Below are 17830 nucleotides of genomic sequence, written 5' to 3' on the forward strand. Positions count from 1 at the left end.
TAGGTGACTTCCAGCATTGCTAGAACATGGAACATAGAGTAATACAACACAGGAACTGGCCTTTTAGCCTATAATGTCTGTGCTGATGCTAATTTAAATTAATCCCAATGTGCCATCACATGGAATATATATCCCTCCAGGTATCTGTCTAAATGCCTCTTAAATATTATTATTGTATATGCCTACACCTTCTTTCCTGACAGTGTGTTTATATGTACAATAGTTAACTTCCCACATCCCCTTGAAATGTTCTACCTCCCAAAATCTATGCCCTCTAGTATTTGACTTGTCCACCTTAGGAACAAAACTCTGATTTCCTACCTGTACATCCCTCAGTGTGCCTAGCCTCTGATGCTCCAGAGAATACAATCCAAGTTTGTTCAACCTCTCCTTGTAGCTAATACTGTCAAATCCAGGTAGCATTCTGGTGAAACTCTGCTGCCTTCATACTGACCTTATAGAGTTGGTATTTTCTCCAGTGTGTGCATGGAAATTGCTGCCAGGGCTGATGGTGGAGACTGATATGATAGAGGTGTTTAAGAGGCGCAGAATAATGTAGGAAATGGAATGATATTCACCCTGTACAAGCAGAAAGGATTAGTTTAATTAGGCATAATTGGCTTAATTAGTTCAGCACAACATCAAGAACCAAAAGGCTAGATCCTGTGGTGTGTTATAGTGTTCTGTATCAACATTGTACGTTGCCTCAGAGCAGGTAATTTAACACAATAAATGCAAAGTATATGAAGAGTTGATCTTCACACCATATTTGAGACACCAATAATAACATCATATCCTTGGAGGCTCCAGTCCAATTCAGATGAGATACCATTCTTTCATCGTTATACATTTGTGAGATGTCACCATTACATGATGGTTAAATGCTAGTATGAATTGCCTACTCCTAATAGCCCTAGAGAAAATGGTGGTGAGCCCCTTCTTTGAACCCCGGTGCCTTTCTAGTGAAGGTCTTGCACAGTACCACTGAGGAGAGAATCCTGTGGTATCGACCCAGTGATGTTGAAGGGCTGATAATGCATTTCCAGGATGATGTGTAACTTGGAGGGAAACATAGGGGATGAGTCTGCTACCTTTGCCCTCCTTAGACAGACATTATGGGTTTATATAAGTAAGCGTTGGAATTAAGGATCAGGCAAATTCAGTAAATGACTCATGATTCGTACTACTCTTCCGGAGTGTGAGAGGTTCCCAGTATTGGCCACACATTTTAATTCCACATCCCATTCCCATTCTGATATGTCTATCCACAGCCTCCTCTAATGTAAAGATGAAGCCATGCTCAGGTTGGAGGAACAAACACCTTATATTCCGTCTGGGTAGCCTCCAACCTGATGGCATGAACATTGACTTCTCTAACTTCCGCTAATGCCCCACCTCCCCCTCCTGTCCCATGATCCTCTCATATCCCTTTTGCCAATCAACTGTCCAGCTCTTGGCTCCATCCCTCCCCCTCCTGTCTTCTCCTATCATTTTGGATCTCCCCCTCCCCCTCCCACTTTCAAATCTCTTACTAGCTCTTCTTTCAGTTAGTCCTGACGAAGGGTCTTGGCCTGAAACGTCGACTGTACCTCTTCCTAGAGATGCTGCCTGGCCTGCTGTGTTCACCAGCAACTTTTATGTGTATTTGCCATCCAGTGTTTTTATTGGTTCCTCCATTGTTCATCTTACAGATTGTGGAATAAAGGCTTGAAGAAGCTTTCTCCTGAGGTGTGTCTTGTCCTCCTGTGTGGGTGTGTGATTTTGGAATTCTTTTTCTCAGATCACATAGAACTATTAGCCAGATTGGAAAAGAAGGAGAGGGAGTGTGAGACCAAAACCCAGGAGAAGGACGAAATGATGAAGACCCTCAATAAGATGAAAGACAAGCTACAGAAAGAGTCAATGGAGTTGCGACAGGCGAGGGATCAAGTGATGGAACTCAGTGCACGTCTGAATGACCTTGCTGACTCGGTAAGGACAGCACGTCCCCCTCCTTTACCTCTTCCATCATCACCTCTGTCAAGGGGGAGAAACCTTGCCTGGTGGGAAGAGCATTTCCCTGTGTAACTCCATTGCAAACTGTCATTTCAAGCTGCCTTCTGGAGATGTTTTAAGTTGCTCTTTATGAAACAATTTACACCATGCAGCCAGTTTTTAGCGTCACTGTTGTTGCAGCAAAACAAATGTGCCTGGACTATTTACACAGCAAGCTCCCATAATCTGCTCATCAGGTACTGCTGAAGGTACTTTTGCTCATTTTAACCATGCTGGCCATCAAGCATCAATAGGCTAAGGAACAAGTGCTGGTAAATCCCATTACTATGGCTTGGACTTCAATGGTCACCATGAACATAGTGAGCCAGAGAGTCTGTTTCTGTGATGTATTACACAGGCGCATTATACATGTGACGTGTTAGCCTGTTCGTACTAACGCCTAAACAAATCCTGTTTTATTCTCTCCACAGTTCCATCAACCCTGCCCAAATTCTACCTCTCACCTGTATATTTGGGAAAATTTACTATGACCAATTAACCGACCCATCCACGTCTTTGGAATAGGAAAGAAAACCTTAGTGTCCAGAGGAAGCCCACATGGTTAACAAGGGGAGTGTGCAAACTCCACGCAGACAGCACCTCACTGGCTTGGGTCTTTGAAGCTTACAAATGTGCAATCTATGGCTCTAGATCCTTGTCAACCATGATCCCTCTTAACTCAGCCCAAAAACCTTCTTACTGGACATAGGGTGTGTTGTATTATCAGCAATATTCTCCCAGTGCTTGAGCATAAGACTTAAATAGGACCAGAATTAGGCGAATCAGCCCATTGGGTCTGCTCTGCCATTCAATCATGGCTGAGTTTTTTTTCTCTCAACTCCATTCTCCACCTTCTTCCTATAACCCTTAACTTTCTTACCAATCAAGAACCTATCAATCTCATTTTTAAATAGACTGAGTGACTTGGTCTCCTCAGCCCTGTACAGCAATGAGTTCCACAGATTCACCACCCTGTGGCTGAGGAGATTCCTCCTCACCTCTTTTCTAAAGAGATTCCCCTTTATTCTGAAGCTGTGCCCTCAGTTCATAGACTCTCCTTGAATGGAAATTCCTTTCCATATCCACTATGTTTCCGTAGCCATTATGTTTCAGTGGCATTCCTCCCACTCAATCCTTTTTCTGTCCTTAACTCCATTAAGTACAGACACAGAGACGTCAAATGCTCCTCATAAGTTTAGCTTTTCATTCTCTGGATCAATCTTGTGAATATTCTCTGGATCCTCTCCAGTGCCAGTGCATTTTTACTTCGGGCTCAGATTGTTCACTGTATTCCAGATGTTTTAGTTCCAGTGTTGGTAGATGGACTATCCAGTGTTATTAAATCCATGTTATTCAAAGTAAGGCAAAAGTTTCGACAGGAATCATTGCCCCATGACCAAAACTTTCAAAGAAATTAAGAACTGCTATCTTCTGCATCATTACAAGAGGCTCTGCCTTGTGTATTGGTGCCTTTTAAAGCATCAAGTTCCCCAGATGACATTTTTATGTAACACACCATGACTGTCAATTTTTTTTTAAATTCAGTGTCAGATTTATTTTTGTTTGGGAAAACTAATTATATATATTTTCAGATGTCCTGTGATCCTGATGGAAAACAGAACAGCCATGTGTTCTCAAAGTTGAGGAGGAATTTGATTAGTTTGACAAAGCATAATGCTAACTGAGGAATTTCCCTGCCAGGACCTCTCTGAAAAATGAGGCAGTCAGAAAGAATTACCTTTAACATAAACAAACATCAAAATGTAGTGGTCGAGGCGATTGCATAAAATGGGAGTCTTGACAAGTATCAAAGGGAGGAAGGAATCAAAGGGTGAGATGAAATGGAGTGGGGGAAGGTGGATCTTAAACAACAGCACTTTCCAGCTTGTCTCTCCTGAATCTGAATTCCTTTATTTTATTCCATCTAAAAAGCAACCAGGTTCTCCCGCCTTGGGTTGGTTCTTTGTGGGCTTGGTTTGGTGGGTTATCGAGGCCTCAGTGGTAATAATCCGTGAGCGTGGTTAGTTGCTATTGCCTAGATTTTTCGTTGCCTGATCTGCTGGTCACTGGACTCCATCTACTCATCATCTGTTTTGGCATCCATCCCTCCCTCTTTCATGGTGAATTTTACCCAGATGTAACTCCGTCTCAGACAGGGCCAACTTGAGTCTTAATGGCCTGAAGTGATAGCCCAATTTAATTCTTGAACTTTTGAAGGGGTGTCTGCCCTATTGAGTTTGTACTGTTACGTACCCCGTAACTGGGTTGCCAAAGCAGAGAAATGGATCACTCAGTTGGAGTCTGGAGCACTAGAACTAAGAAAGTTTTATTAAAGAAACAAGCAACACAGTAATCGAAAGGATAATAAATGCAACAGTTCAGCGATGATAAACACACATGTGCACAGAATTAAGATAACAGCATCAATCAAGCTCTATCGTTGTCTAGGGGTAAATGACCAAATTTCAAAATGACTCAAAGTTCAGTCCAGTTCAGTGCGCAGTAATCGTTGCCATGGCGATGGACAACGTGGGGGGAGAGAGAGATAGAACAGGAACAACTGATCATTCAGAACACTGCTTCACTCACAGACCGGCGAGATTGCTCACAAGCAACTTTTGGGCGGGTCCTTGGTGATGTCACCTGAGGTCACCGACTGTGACCCCTCCTCCAGATGTGGTCGATCCTCTGCAGTGAACCCGGCACCCAGGCAAGGGCGGACACACACCGGGTTCCCGCTGATCGTACCTTTCCACCCTGGTCGTTGTCTGATACTTCTCACCCACTCGTGAGAGGCGCACCGCTTCCAGGGTCTCGTTACCTCGGGTGGCGTGTGTCCTGTCTTAGCGAACCGGTCCCTTTTTATCCCCCTGCTGGGGTATCGCCTGTCCATCACTTCAAACAGTTCAGGGTTCAAAGGGGGAGCCGCTCCAGACAGCTCTCTCTCCCCCACGTCCCTTCATTACACATCTCCAGACGCTGCTCCATTGTTCCTTATCTCTCCTTCCCCTGAGGGCAGGTGGCAGACCAACTGCTGATGTCACTGATGCTAACCCAGGCCAGCAAACATCTTAATTTTATGTGTATTCTCGTAACAGTACCCTTTCATATGTGATTGTAAAGTCAATGGGCTGATAAAGTGAGATCCCATGCTTAAGGTGGCAAGACCATTTCTTCTTGTTTCCTCCCCCAGTTCCTCCCCAAACAAAAGAGCAGGGAAAAGTTCTCAGGAAATAAGGAACTAAAATTCTGTTCTTCCTTTTCTTACCACGATATATCAAAAGACCATGGGGACCATATTTAGATGATCTGTTTATTGACGTGGCATGTGTATTCTTGCTTGTGCATCTAGCTTGAACTTTGGTTGTAGGAGAGATTGAAATTCACCTGCGAGTACTCAGTTTGCTTGTGGCTGATCAGTGGGAATCTTGTTTGGAACAGCCTGGGAGATTGCTGGTGTGCTAGAGGCAGAACTCTTGTGAGACAGTGGCTGAGACATGTTGTCCTGTTAAAACAGAAATGAGCTTCACTTTATATCAGCCTCTCTGCAAAGCTGACCCATGAGCTCTCAACACCAACATTGGAGATGTTTATGCTGAAGTTCTCCACATTCCTGCAGCTTAAGGAAGAAGAAATTCCTGGACCTTGGGTACAAGTGGTTCATGGACCTGGGGCTAGGAGGGCTGATGATGGAAGTGAAATGGCCACGTACTATTTGAGAGTCGAGCCTTGAATTATGGCTTATGGTGTATTGAATATAGCTGTGTGACAGGATTTCAGTGATGGTCCAAGTGCTGAGGGAGAGAGACAGGTCAGGAATGAACAGTTCACTGAGCTTTGATAAAAAAATGAACAGAACAAAAAGAAAGTATTAAAGCTAGGCAAAAAGGTTCACTAACTAGAAAACTCTCAGACTAACTGAAAACTAACGTAACACCTGTGTAGCACCAGTCCTATCATGTGTGACTAGTCGTCGCACTCTCTAGAGAAAATCAAATTACACTAGGTGCTAATAGAAGAATCCAGGTATCTGAAGGAGACAGTGAATAGAAACCACACGCTTCTGGAAATAAAGTATTGTTTATAAGGGAAAAAAAAACAATATGAACAAAATATTTACTACTTACATGAGCAAGAACTATTCAAAATTCAAACATTCTGTTTAGGTTCCAAATCTTAGATATCAAACCACAACAAGTTCCTTTTTAATTAGAATTAGTGATAATTATTAGAATAACATTTGTTATTTCAATTTCTCTAATTAATTAAATCTAGTGTTATTCCCTATTTAAAAGTTTACAGACTAAACTTTCCTTTTTACTTATCCCTAATTAGTTAGAAAACCAAATATAATACCCGTTCTCAAGTATTATAGTTAACTTCAGTTTCAGTTCCAGTCAGTATATCTACAAGTTTAAATTCAAATTCAAAAATTATATATGCATAGTTTAACTCCTTTCACGAAAATTCTGCAAAATCACAACTCTTAAACAAAGTAAATCTCATTTAGTAACTTATCAAACTCTGCAAAAAAAAATCAGTTCTTGCAGAAAATCAAATTCGGATTCTTCGAATGAAAATAAACATCCAACTGCATTTTAAATCCTCTGCATCATCACACATTTCATTCCCGTGCTGGTTCTTCATCTTGGTTGGCTCGCCATCTTGTTCATGGAATGAAATAATTGATCATCCACAGAAGTCAATTCACAAAACTTGTACAAAACTTGACCCAATGCCTTGGTATGATTTTGGAGAACTAATTCCCAACTACACGGTAGGGATTTTGGACACTGGTGTCTGCCGATATTGTCTCGTTAAAGCTGCTGCATGTCATAGCTGTAGCTTCAATAAATCTTTTATTGCTATCGTCTCCCCTCCAGGGGTTTCACCCTGAGGGTTTCAAGTTATTAGGGTAAAGATGCTCACTACTAATTCCACTCTTAACAGTTCATGCCTTCAGCTTCTAAGTATTGCTGTATTTCTCTCCTTGTCCATCCTGTGTCCAGCCCACTCCCCTGCATAGTCTTTTTTCAAATTCTTTTTTCTTAAATCAGTAAATCTCGTTTTCATCCCTCCGCCAGTAGGACTTTCTAGCATTACAATTTTGGATTTCATTAACCTGGGTTACACTAACACCATCACTGCTTCTCAAATGCAGTAACCTAGAACGAAATTAATACTGCTCCTTTCACAGTATCTATCGAAATCACTAAACTTCTTTCCTGGTACTTGGTCTAAAGTAGGCAGGGAGTGTTCTCATCACTGTACTTTGTTAAGGTCTTGACTAGAGTAAGGCAATAGAAAGACAGTTAAATACAATTGCAAAGCAACCCTCATTGGCTGGAATGTGTACATTATCATGTGTGTGATTACCATCTTCTTTCAATTGCCCCCATGCAAGAGCACCCAGCTTCCACCGCGGTGTCCACGGTTGTGACACTGTGGGATATTCCGCAGTGATTCTGATCCACTCGAAGGTTGTGTGGAGGATTTGGTGTGACTACGTACCTTGTCCCTCAGTGCAGGGCACCTCAGAGCTTCACAGTAAGTTTACAGTAGAGCACTGGATCAATGCCACCGATATCTTGAGTGAGATCCTGCAGATATCAAGATGACTACTTACTACATTGGACAATAAAGAAGAATATTGGTGCCATTTACATTTTCTACCTCTTCTTACAACTTGAAACTCATTTTGGGAAAATATTTTCTCCCCACTATTGTAGCTTTGAGGGGGTGACCTTAATATATTTAAGACAGAGTAGATGTGGAAATGATGTTTCCCATGGTGGGAGAGTCTAGGACAAGAGGGCACAGCCTCAGGATAGAGGGGTGCCCTTTCAAAACAGAGATGTAGAGAAATTTCTTTAGCCAAAGGTTGGTGAATTTGTGGAATTGTTGCCACATACAGCTGTAGAGGCCAGATCATTGGGTGTATTGAAGTCAGAGATTGATAGGTTCTTGATTGAACATGGCATCAAAGGTTACAGGAAGAAGGCCGGGAACTGGGGCTAAGGAGGAGGAAACAAAAAGGATCAGCTATGATTGAATGGTGGAGCAGACTCGACGGGCCAGATGGCCTAATTCTGATCCTATGTCTTATGGTCTTATGGTCTATTTCTTTCTCTCTTTAATACACCACAATGAATGCTCATATTTCTGGGGCTGCTGTTGATGCAGAATTCCTTGGAAATATTTCACTCTGAAACTTACCAGCATATGGACCGTAGCAGTTCCATGCTCACCGTCATACAGCCTGTGGCCGCTGTGTCACCACTCCTGCCACCTTGTTAGATTTGTACCTGTGGAGAAGCTGATATACCAGCAGTGTTGTGTTGGGATCTTTATCTTTGTTCAAAATGATTCACCATTCCAAAGCCCTTCAGAAGCACTGTCAAATTCTGTCCTCCTGATGCAGCCACATCCATATGGAACATCGAAAGAGGCCCTTTGACCCCAATTCCTGAGCTGACTGTGAGGCAAGTTTTAAACAAACCTTAACTGCCTGTTCATGGCCTATATCCCTTCATTCCCTGCCTGTTCATGTGCCTGATAAACACCTCTGAAACACTGCAATCATATCAACTTCCACTATATTCCCTGGGAGCCCATTCCAGGTACCTATCACTCTCTGTGTAAATACGAGGAAATTCTCTGTTTAAAATACCTGCCTCACACATCTCCTTTGAACTTTCTGCTTCTCACCTTAAAGTGATGTCTTCTAGTGTTTGCCATTTCTACCTTTGGAAATGTCTCTGGCTAGCTACCCTTTAAAGGCCTGTCATCATTTTGTAAACTTTTATTAGGTCATTTCTCACACTCCAGTGCTCTTGAGTCACTGGAGAAAGTAATGGATCCAAGAGGGATGTGTATCGGTTCACATTCATCTCTCCAGTGAAAGCGCTGGGTTCCAGAGTAAGTCACCTAGTCTCAGCTTTCATTGGTTCCATTGAGATCATTTTGAAGCACAAAGGAAGGAATTTCTCAGGGCAGCCTGCAGCTCATCCTGCATACCAGTGTGGCTGTGGAAAGCAGGTGTAAGATCGTCCCATGAACCCATTCCATCCTCTGTCCTCCTTCCTCAGCCTCCCAGCAGGAGTTTGAGAATCCAGTGCAAATGCCAAGTGCAGGCTCTGGCCAGATTGCAACAACCCCACCAGGCCAAGGTACACATTCGACATTTGTGACAGGGGAAGTCACTGGTCCAGGGTCAGACTGTTGCACCTCTAGCAGGTTGACCAATGACACATCCAGAGTTTCTTTAGGACATCGTGTTGTCTGCAGGCGGCGCTATTCCCTTCTGCCGAAAGACCACCAGTGGGCTTCTGCGAATGAGGCATGTGGAATGGGACAGAACAAGATCATTTGGCTTATTATATCCATACTGATAGAGGAAAGGGAACATCACAACCTAATTCCACCTTCTAGCCCTGTTTGTAGGCCTTCAGATCGTTCAGTGCTAATCCAGACTACTCTGTTTTTCAAAGTGATGAGGGTTTCTGCCCTCACCATTCTTTGAGACTGTGAGTTCAAGAATGCCCGTCGTAGAGCTGCTGCCAGTGACCCAGCCTCCGTCATGACCTGAATCCCGAAGATATGCAAGTTGGTTTGTATCAGGAAATATTGGGGGGCGGGGGGTTCAGTTGATGGGAAAGAGGGGAGAATAAAGTGGGAATCAGTGCAAATTGGCATAAATTGATGCTTGAATGCTCAGTACACACCTGATGGGCCGAAGGACCTAGTCCTTTGCTGCATGGCTCTGACTGTAAAATACCATCTCTCAATTCCCAATATGTAAAGCACCCTGAAGAAACAGATACACCAGTTTCATCCCATAAATCTGAGGGGACTGTATAAATGGCCATCGTCCTGACTGCTCCTGATTAGAGGTTTACTGGACAGAGCCTTTGAAGACATTGCCTCTCCCACAGAAAATGATGTCACTCTTTGTAAAGTTTGTATAGTCTGCTCTGCTGGGCATGTCTCACAACCTTACTGTTAGCAATGCATTATCTGGACAAAGATGCATAATCTAATCATAAATGCCCCTTAACTGCAACAGTAAGTCACTTAGTCTCACCCTATCGGATTCAAAATCAGATTGTTTTATTGTCCTAAACACCAAGGTGCAATTAAGTTCCTTGCTCACAGGAAGCTTACAGAGAAAATCATGTACTTGGTAAAAATAAATACAACCATAAATACAGTGCTGAACACAATGGCGCCAAGAGAGCAATAATGTTCTCTCTGTCCTGCATTGTTCCCCCAACTTCTCTGAATAAAATTAACATTTTCTCTCTCTCTCTCTTAGTTCTGAGGAAGGATGCTGGACTTGAAACAATAACTTTTCCTCCCTCCACAGATGCTGCCTGATCCGTTGAGTGTTTCTAGCGTAAAGGCCGCCTCTGGGTTACAAATGGCTTTTTTTTTTACAGATGCCCTTGTTGATTTTGTCCATAAGTTGGAAAATGCACAAAAATCACTTGATATAGTTGCCATACTTGAATAGTATTTTGGCAACATAAGTACACAAGATTGATAAGAGAAAGAGCACTTATTAAGAGCGGAGGGGATGAGAGGAAACTAGTTCTGCTTCACATAAGAACAAAGATATGAATGTATGATGGACTTTTAAATTTAATATTATGGGTCATGTTCAGGCAGAGGAGATTTAGTTTAATTTGGTATTGTGTTCAGCACAGATATAGTGGGCCAAATGGCCTGTTCCTGCATTGTTCTACTCCATGTTTAGGGGTGCTCATTCATATCTATGGAAGTCAGTAAATCAAGGGTTCAAAGCCCTAGTATTGGTCTGTATTCTGCTTGATGTGCCTCGTCAACAGATTTGTTGTTGACCTTTATTATTGTTAGTATTCCGCTTTCCTTCAGCATTGTTTCTTTTCTTTTCATTGCAGAATGGAGTTTGCCTTTCCTTTCCTCTTCCCCCTCCACCGCCAGGGGGGCCCTTCCCCCCGCCCCCTCCCCCAATGCTGGGCGAGCTGCCGCCGCCGCCGCCCCCTCTGCTCCTTTATGATTTCCCGCCACCGCCTCCCCCTCCGCTGCCTCCCGGAGGGCCACCTCCCCCGCCCGGTGCCCCTCCCTTCTTTAACTGTGGCATGCCACCCCCGCCTTGCTCCCTCACCATTGGAAGCATGAGGAAGAAGGCCATTCCACAGCCGTCTCACCCACTGAAGTCCTTCAACTGGCACAAGCTGGCAGAGGTAAGGAAAACTTATTCTCCCTCAAAAACGAGCGGGCTCCTTTAATTTAGACTACACATTCTCCCTCTCAGGGGCTAGAACCAAGACCCCTCACAAACCCCTCTTGCCAACAAAGGAAGTCACGGCATGGAATGAACGGGCCTAGAGGCTTGTTTGCCTCTGTCGGTTCTTTTTGAAGTCTAGTTGCCCAGACAGTGCGGGAGAGGTGGGAGACGGGTACATGCATGGAGAGATCCTATAATCTGAACATTAGCAGGGCACAGGTTTAATGTAAGAGGGGAAAGCTATTCAGAATGAGATTCCAGAGGAGGTAGTAGAGCTGAGTATAATTACAATGATTAAATGACATTTGGACTGGTACATGGATAGGAAAGTGGGCCAAGAGTGTGGGCCAAATCCAGGTAAATGAGATTTTCTTAGAAAGCAGATTGGTCGGCATGAATGAATTGCACTGCAGAGCCTGTTTCTGTGCTTTATAATCCAGGAATCTGCAATAATAAGACTTATTTTCCGTCAAGTGAAGTCAACTGATAAATTAATCATGGTCAGCATACTTGTGAGAGTCTTCACAGTCCCTCTACATGATCATGCCTTGGGATCTTCGGAGGCTGGGGGTGGGGTAAGGGAATGGCACTGCATGTAGTGAGTTGTCCAAAAGATAGCACATCTAACCATGCGATAGTCCCTCACTAGGGCAAGTGGAACCTGCCAGGATGAAGGTGAGGGCCTTGCCCAGTGAGTGCAGAATTTCAGTGTGTGGATTCTTAAGGACTACTCTTCCGGTGCATGCTTTATATGGCCCACTGCACGCAGAAAGATACTGTGGCTTCAAATTAGGCTATGATAATAGAAAAGTAGCAAGTATTCCATAAATTTTCCTGTCAGGGTTGTCAGCTCTGAGCTGAACATCCAAACCTGGAGGACTGATGGACTACTCTTACTTTAGTGTGGGTAACCCTACCAGGAGCCAAAGTACAAGACCCTGACTCCAGATAACATAACTGTCTGGATCACTGAGGCATGCAAGCCTCCAAACCCTACAACAAGGTTGTGGTCCTCTTGGAGGAAGAAAGCTAATATCAATGATCTTATTCATGAAATTCCTAGATTGTTAAGAGCTTTTTGATTCAATGAAAACTGTGGAAGAACAGTTGCTGTCTTTAACTGGTCTATACCCAGCAGTAGACAAAGAGCTGGAATGAATGAGTCCTTTTTAGGATGGCAGGCTGTGTCTGTGCATGGCAAGATCCCACAACCTGAACATTGGCAGAATGTGGAGGAGAGGGGAAACATGGCAGAAAGTGGGCTACCACGGGAATACTATTTGGGCCCCACCAACTCACAATCTTTACCAACAGTTTGACTAAAGACACCAAAACATAATATTTGCAAGTTTACCAATGATACAAAGCTAGTTGGAAACATGAATAAGTGACGGGTGGAATGAGGATTTAAAGGAGTAAAGTGAATCGGCTATGATGTGGCAGATGGTGTATAATGTAAAAACATGTGGGGTATTTATTTTGGTCGACATCTCAGATCAAGAACCATTATCTGGACCGTTGTGCAGATGAAGGGTTTTGACCTGAGCCATGGACTATCGATCAAGTCCATCGACTGACCTGCTGTTCCTCCAGCCTCTTCTTTGTTGATCCATGTTCCTGCATCTATGGTCTTTTGTGTCTCCCTTCAGATAAGGCCTTCTGTTTTAAAGTTAGGAAGATTTGAGATGATCCTTTGAAACGTTCAAGTTTCTTAAGGGGTTCAACAGGAAGACTACTCCTCTTGGCTGAGGAGATCAGAATAGGAGGGGGGAGCAATATCTGAAAACAAGGCCTTTGGGAGGAGTTAAGGAGAAAGTCTTTCATTCAAAGGGCAATCAATCTTTGGACACCTCTACCCCCAGAGGATTATGGAGGTTCAGTTACTGAGTTAATTCACAACTGAAATCAGGATAATAGTGATATGAAGGTAGTGCAAAAAAGTAGTATAAGTTGGTAAATTGATTTATTACTGTAACATTTGCTGAGCTGCAGGGAAAAACTTTGTTTTTCATGGCGTCCATACACATCATTTCTTCACATCGGTGCATTGAGGTAGTAGAGAGGAAAATAATAGCAGAATGCAGACTGAAGTGTTTCAGTTATGGAGAAAATGCGCTGCAGGCAGCCTCTGCAAGAGACAAAATGAGGTCGATTGCTAGGTCAAGAATTCATCTTGTAGAGAACCATTCAAAGGTCTCCTAACAGTGGGATAGAAATTGTCCTTGATAGAAGTTCATCTATGATCTAATTAAATGGCACAGTAGGCTCGAGGGACTGAGTGGCCATTTCATGCGGCTGTTTCTTATATGCCTTGACCGTTTGGACTGGTAGACTGCGGAAACGGCCCAGCAAGATTCACTTCAGTGAATTAATTTTTGTAGTCAGAATGCAATGATACATTTCTGAGTAACAGTTTTTTTCAAAGGATTGGCAAAAAGTGTTGGCTTTCCCAGTGCTCATCACATTCCAGTCAATAATGAATCACAGTAAATTTCAAAAGTCCTGGAACTATCCAGCTTCACATTCTACATGGTCTTTAAAAGCTGGGGAGTTCCAGCTGGTGAGGTTGGAGCATCATCTAGCCATGCCCTCTGGCATTGGCTATGAATCTTAGAGAGTGTATTCTCCTCTTTTGGGGTTCTTAATATTGCTTCTAAGAGAGATTCTCCTGCACTCTCTGGTCTGGCAAGATTCCCAGCCATCCTCTTCCAGTTTTCCCACACACAGACCCATGTAGAAGAATCTTTGGAGTCAAGTGGATCAGAGTAATGCTTTTGAATAACTGATCAGCTATCGAGTGAAGCATGAAGCAATTATATATTGTTTGTTTTTTCTTGTGTTTATTAGCTTCCAGGACCTGGATATCAGTTTCAGAGCCAGCCTTTATTGCCTATTCCAAACTGCCCCGGAACGGAGATTCAGACTGCGTCATTCCACAATTCATGACTCTGCTATGGTGTACAGTCACACATAGGTCAGAGAAGTTAGGGATAGCTGACATACTCTTCAGAAGAGCATTTGTGAATCAGAAGGCTTTTGCAACAAAAAAAAATCTGGTGGTGTCGTGGATGTCATAATCAATAACAAGCTGCTTGCTTATAAATTCCAGATTTTGTGCTCTTATCCACCCAAGTTCCAGTTTAGCTGCCAAAGTCATGACAGGCATTGCATGCACACTGGAGACACAAGAAACTGCAGATGCTGGATATCTGAATCAACACACAGCAAGCTGGAGGAACTCAGTCAGGGAGGCAGCATCAGTGGAGGGAGATGGGCAGTCAGCGTTTCGGGATGAGACCTTGCATCTGGATTGATGAAGGCGTCAGCCCAAGTCATCTATAGATGCTGCCTGACCCACTGCGATCCCCCTTTGTGTTTTGCAATTCATGCACACCCCCATTTTAGCATCTTTGAGAAAACAGTACTCTGATTTGCATAGGTCCGTGAGGACCCTTTGCTCATGTTCCACCTTACAATGGAGTGTCTGCCCTCTTAAACATATTTATACAACTCTCCGTACTGGCGCAGTAGTGTTTACTCAGTTGGTAATTCAGAGGCCTGGTCTAGTTTGAACTCCCCCAGTCCTTTCCCCAAGATAGGGGAGTAAAACACTTGGAGGCTTAGATTTAGAGTGAGAGGGAATTTGAAAAGGGACCTGAGGGGTAAATTTTTCGTTCAGCGGGCGGTGAATATACAGAATAAGCTGCCAAAGGAAGTGATTGATGAAGGTAAATTAATATAATTTAAGAAACACTTGGGTAGGTACACAGAGGGGAGGGTCTTGGAAGATATGGGCTGAACACAAATTCAGAATCAGACTCATTTCTAATATCACTGACACATGTGGTGAAATCTGTTGTTTTGCACAATAGTACGTGCAGTAAATTGAGACAATTTAGGCGGACAATATGCTTGGCATGGATGCATTTGGCTAAGGGGCCTGTATCCATGCTGTATTGCTCTATGAATCTATAAAGATCCGAGTTCTCATCCGTCCTTGGAACCTGCTGAATTTAAATTTAGTCAGGTTGGAAGTCCTTCTACTTTGACAAGTTACATTAATCACCAGTCCCTACCCCCCCTCCCCCACCACCTCCCTCCACCGACTTCGCATTTTATGGTGAGTCTGCCTTCTGGTGACTGGGCTTTCTCTCCTCTCTCCACTATTTTATGTCGGTCCCTGACTCTCACCCTCTGGACACTTAGTCAATTCTGCGAAGGTGCTGCAGTGCAAAGGCAGGCAGCCTATGCAAAGTCTTGCCATTGCGATCCAGAACAATATAGCAGTGCTGGGATTTTGCCCTGGAAGCGATACCATGATTGAGTTTAGATCCACACGATTAGAAACACAGAAAACCTACAGCACAATACAGGCCCTTCGGCCCACAAAGCTGTGCTGAACATATCCTTACCTTAGAAATTACCTAGGGTTACCCATAGCCCTCTAATTTTCTAAGCTTCTAAGATTATATATAGAATAATTGATTCCTGAAGTGATTACATACTGGAATCTAATCGAGGGGCCCAAGGGTTTATATATAGAATAATGGATACCCTGGGACTGACTACAGACTGGAATCTAATCAAGAGGTTCAGGAGGTTTATATATAGAATAAGGGATACCTTGGGTGATTATGGATGGGAATCTAATTGAGGTTTCAGGAAGTTTGAGTGTAATGGATACCAGAGATAATTACAAATCGGAATCAAATCGAGGTGTTCACAGGTTTATGTATGGAATACCAAAGGTACAGAGGTGCATCCATCGGACTATCAGCCGTTTTCAACTTTGCAACTTTTGTATAATTTATTCGTCGTGTTGAGGGATAGAATAACGTGCTGGTTAAGTTACAGGACTATCAGTCAGAGTTCTGGATCATTGACCCACAGACATGAGTTTAAATACTGCCAGGACAGCCTGAGAATTTTGATTCAATAAATTTGGAGTTTTCTCTCAGTAACAGTCAGAATCAGAATCAGGTTGTGAAATTTGTTATCTTTGTGGCAGCAGTACAATGCAATACATAATAGAGAAAAACTGTGAATTACAGTAAGTGTATATATAAAATACTTAAATAAGTAGTGCAAAAATAGAAATAAAAATAATAATAACAAAACTCCCAGACTGTTGTAAAAGAATGATCTGGTTCATTCAGGAACTGAGCTGTCCTCACCTTGTCTGGCTGACAGATGACTCCTACCTGCCCCCTCAGTTTGAAGACAATTAGGAAAGGACAGTAAGACCATAAGTTCATAAGACATAGGAGCAGAATTAGGCCATTTTGCTCATTGAGCCTGCTCTGCCGTTCCATCATGGCTAATTTATTATCTCTCTCAATCCCATTCTCCTACCTTCTCCCCATAACCTTTGTCACCTGCACTAATCAATCATCTCTCAACCTCTTTATGATTGGGCTCTACAGCCGTCTGTGGCAATGAATTCCACAGATTCACTACCCTCTGGTTAAAGAAATTCCTCCTCATCTCTGTCCTACATGGATGCCCCTCTATTCAGGGGCTTTGCCCCCCCCCGTCCTAGACCCACCCAGTATAGGAACCATCTTCCCCACATCCACTCTATCTAGGCCTTTCAATATTCAATAGGTTTCAATGAGATTCCCCTTTATTCTTCTAAACTCCAGTGAGTACAGGCCCAGGGCCATCAAACACCCCTCATGTGTTAACTTTTTCATTCCTGGAATCATTCTCATGGACCTCCTCTAGACCTTCTCCAATGCCAGCACAGCCTTCCTGAGATAAGAGACCGGAAACTGCTCACAATACCCCAAGTGCAGTGTCAACAATGCCTCATGAAGCCTCAGCGGTACATCCTTGCTCTTATATTCTAGTCCTCTCGAAATGAATGCAAGCATTGCACTTGCGTGCACTGCAAGCAAAGTGATGGTATTGCCTCTGACATCCACATATTAAAAGCAAGTAAATTCTAAAAATGATCAAGTCCCCTACAGGGCTTTGCCGACTTTAAAATGACCTAATTTAACAAAATCCAATTTTACACAAATTCTCCCATACATTTTAAAAGCTTTTTTTTTCCAAGCAGTTACTGATAATAATAAAATATTTCATTGTGTTTATTAGTGACTAGATGCAGTGTATATTCCATTAGTATTAGGGTGATTATTTAATGAAATGAAAAAATTGTACTAAGTGTATATAGAGAGATATGATATAGGTAGGTGTAGAAAATAGACATTTCTGATTTACAGAGAAATTGGCTGACAGACAGTTCTCAGGAACTGAACTCTTATGTAACCAGGGAACTGCCTGTACTGGCATGATTCTGGAGAGAGTTAGGGCTCTGAAGAAGGCAAAAGATCTAATCTCGGTTTCTGAGGCACAGTTTGCACTGTAATCTGTTTCCAACGAATGCACATGCCTTCCCAGGTTAAAACACTTCACTGTAAACCGTGTACTTGCTGTGTAACTTGTTTCCCATCAGAGTGTCTGAAACATTGGTTGTTGGGCGAAATGAAACTCAGGTTATTGCAGCAATATGCAAACTGCCTC

The 17830-nt window shown here is 43.0% G+C and overlaps 1 protein-coding gene across 3 annotated transcripts in view; it reads left to right on the forward strand.

Moving 5' to 3' along the window:
- Positions 1-17830, forward strand: part of daam2 (dishevelled associated activator of morphogenesis 2) — a 397811-nt gene that overhangs the window by 286089 nt on the left and 93892 nt on the right. For all 3 annotated transcript variants that reach the window (XM_063040647.1, XM_063040649.1, XM_063040648.1), the window contains exons 13-14: positions 1781-1971; positions 10953-11258. In XM_063040647.1, coding sequence (XP_062896717.1) covers positions 1781-1971; positions 10953-11258 — 497 coding nt within the window. The remainder of the gene's footprint in view (positions 1-1780; positions 1972-10952; positions 11259-17830) is intronic.

The sequence above is a fragment of the Mobula hypostoma genome, chromosome 2, assembly GCF_963921235.1.
Source record: "Mobula hypostoma chromosome 2, sMobHyp1.1, whole genome shotgun sequence".
NCBI classification, from domain to species: Eukaryota; Metazoa; Chordata; class Chondrichthyes; order Myliobatiformes; family Myliobatidae; genus Mobula; species Mobula hypostoma.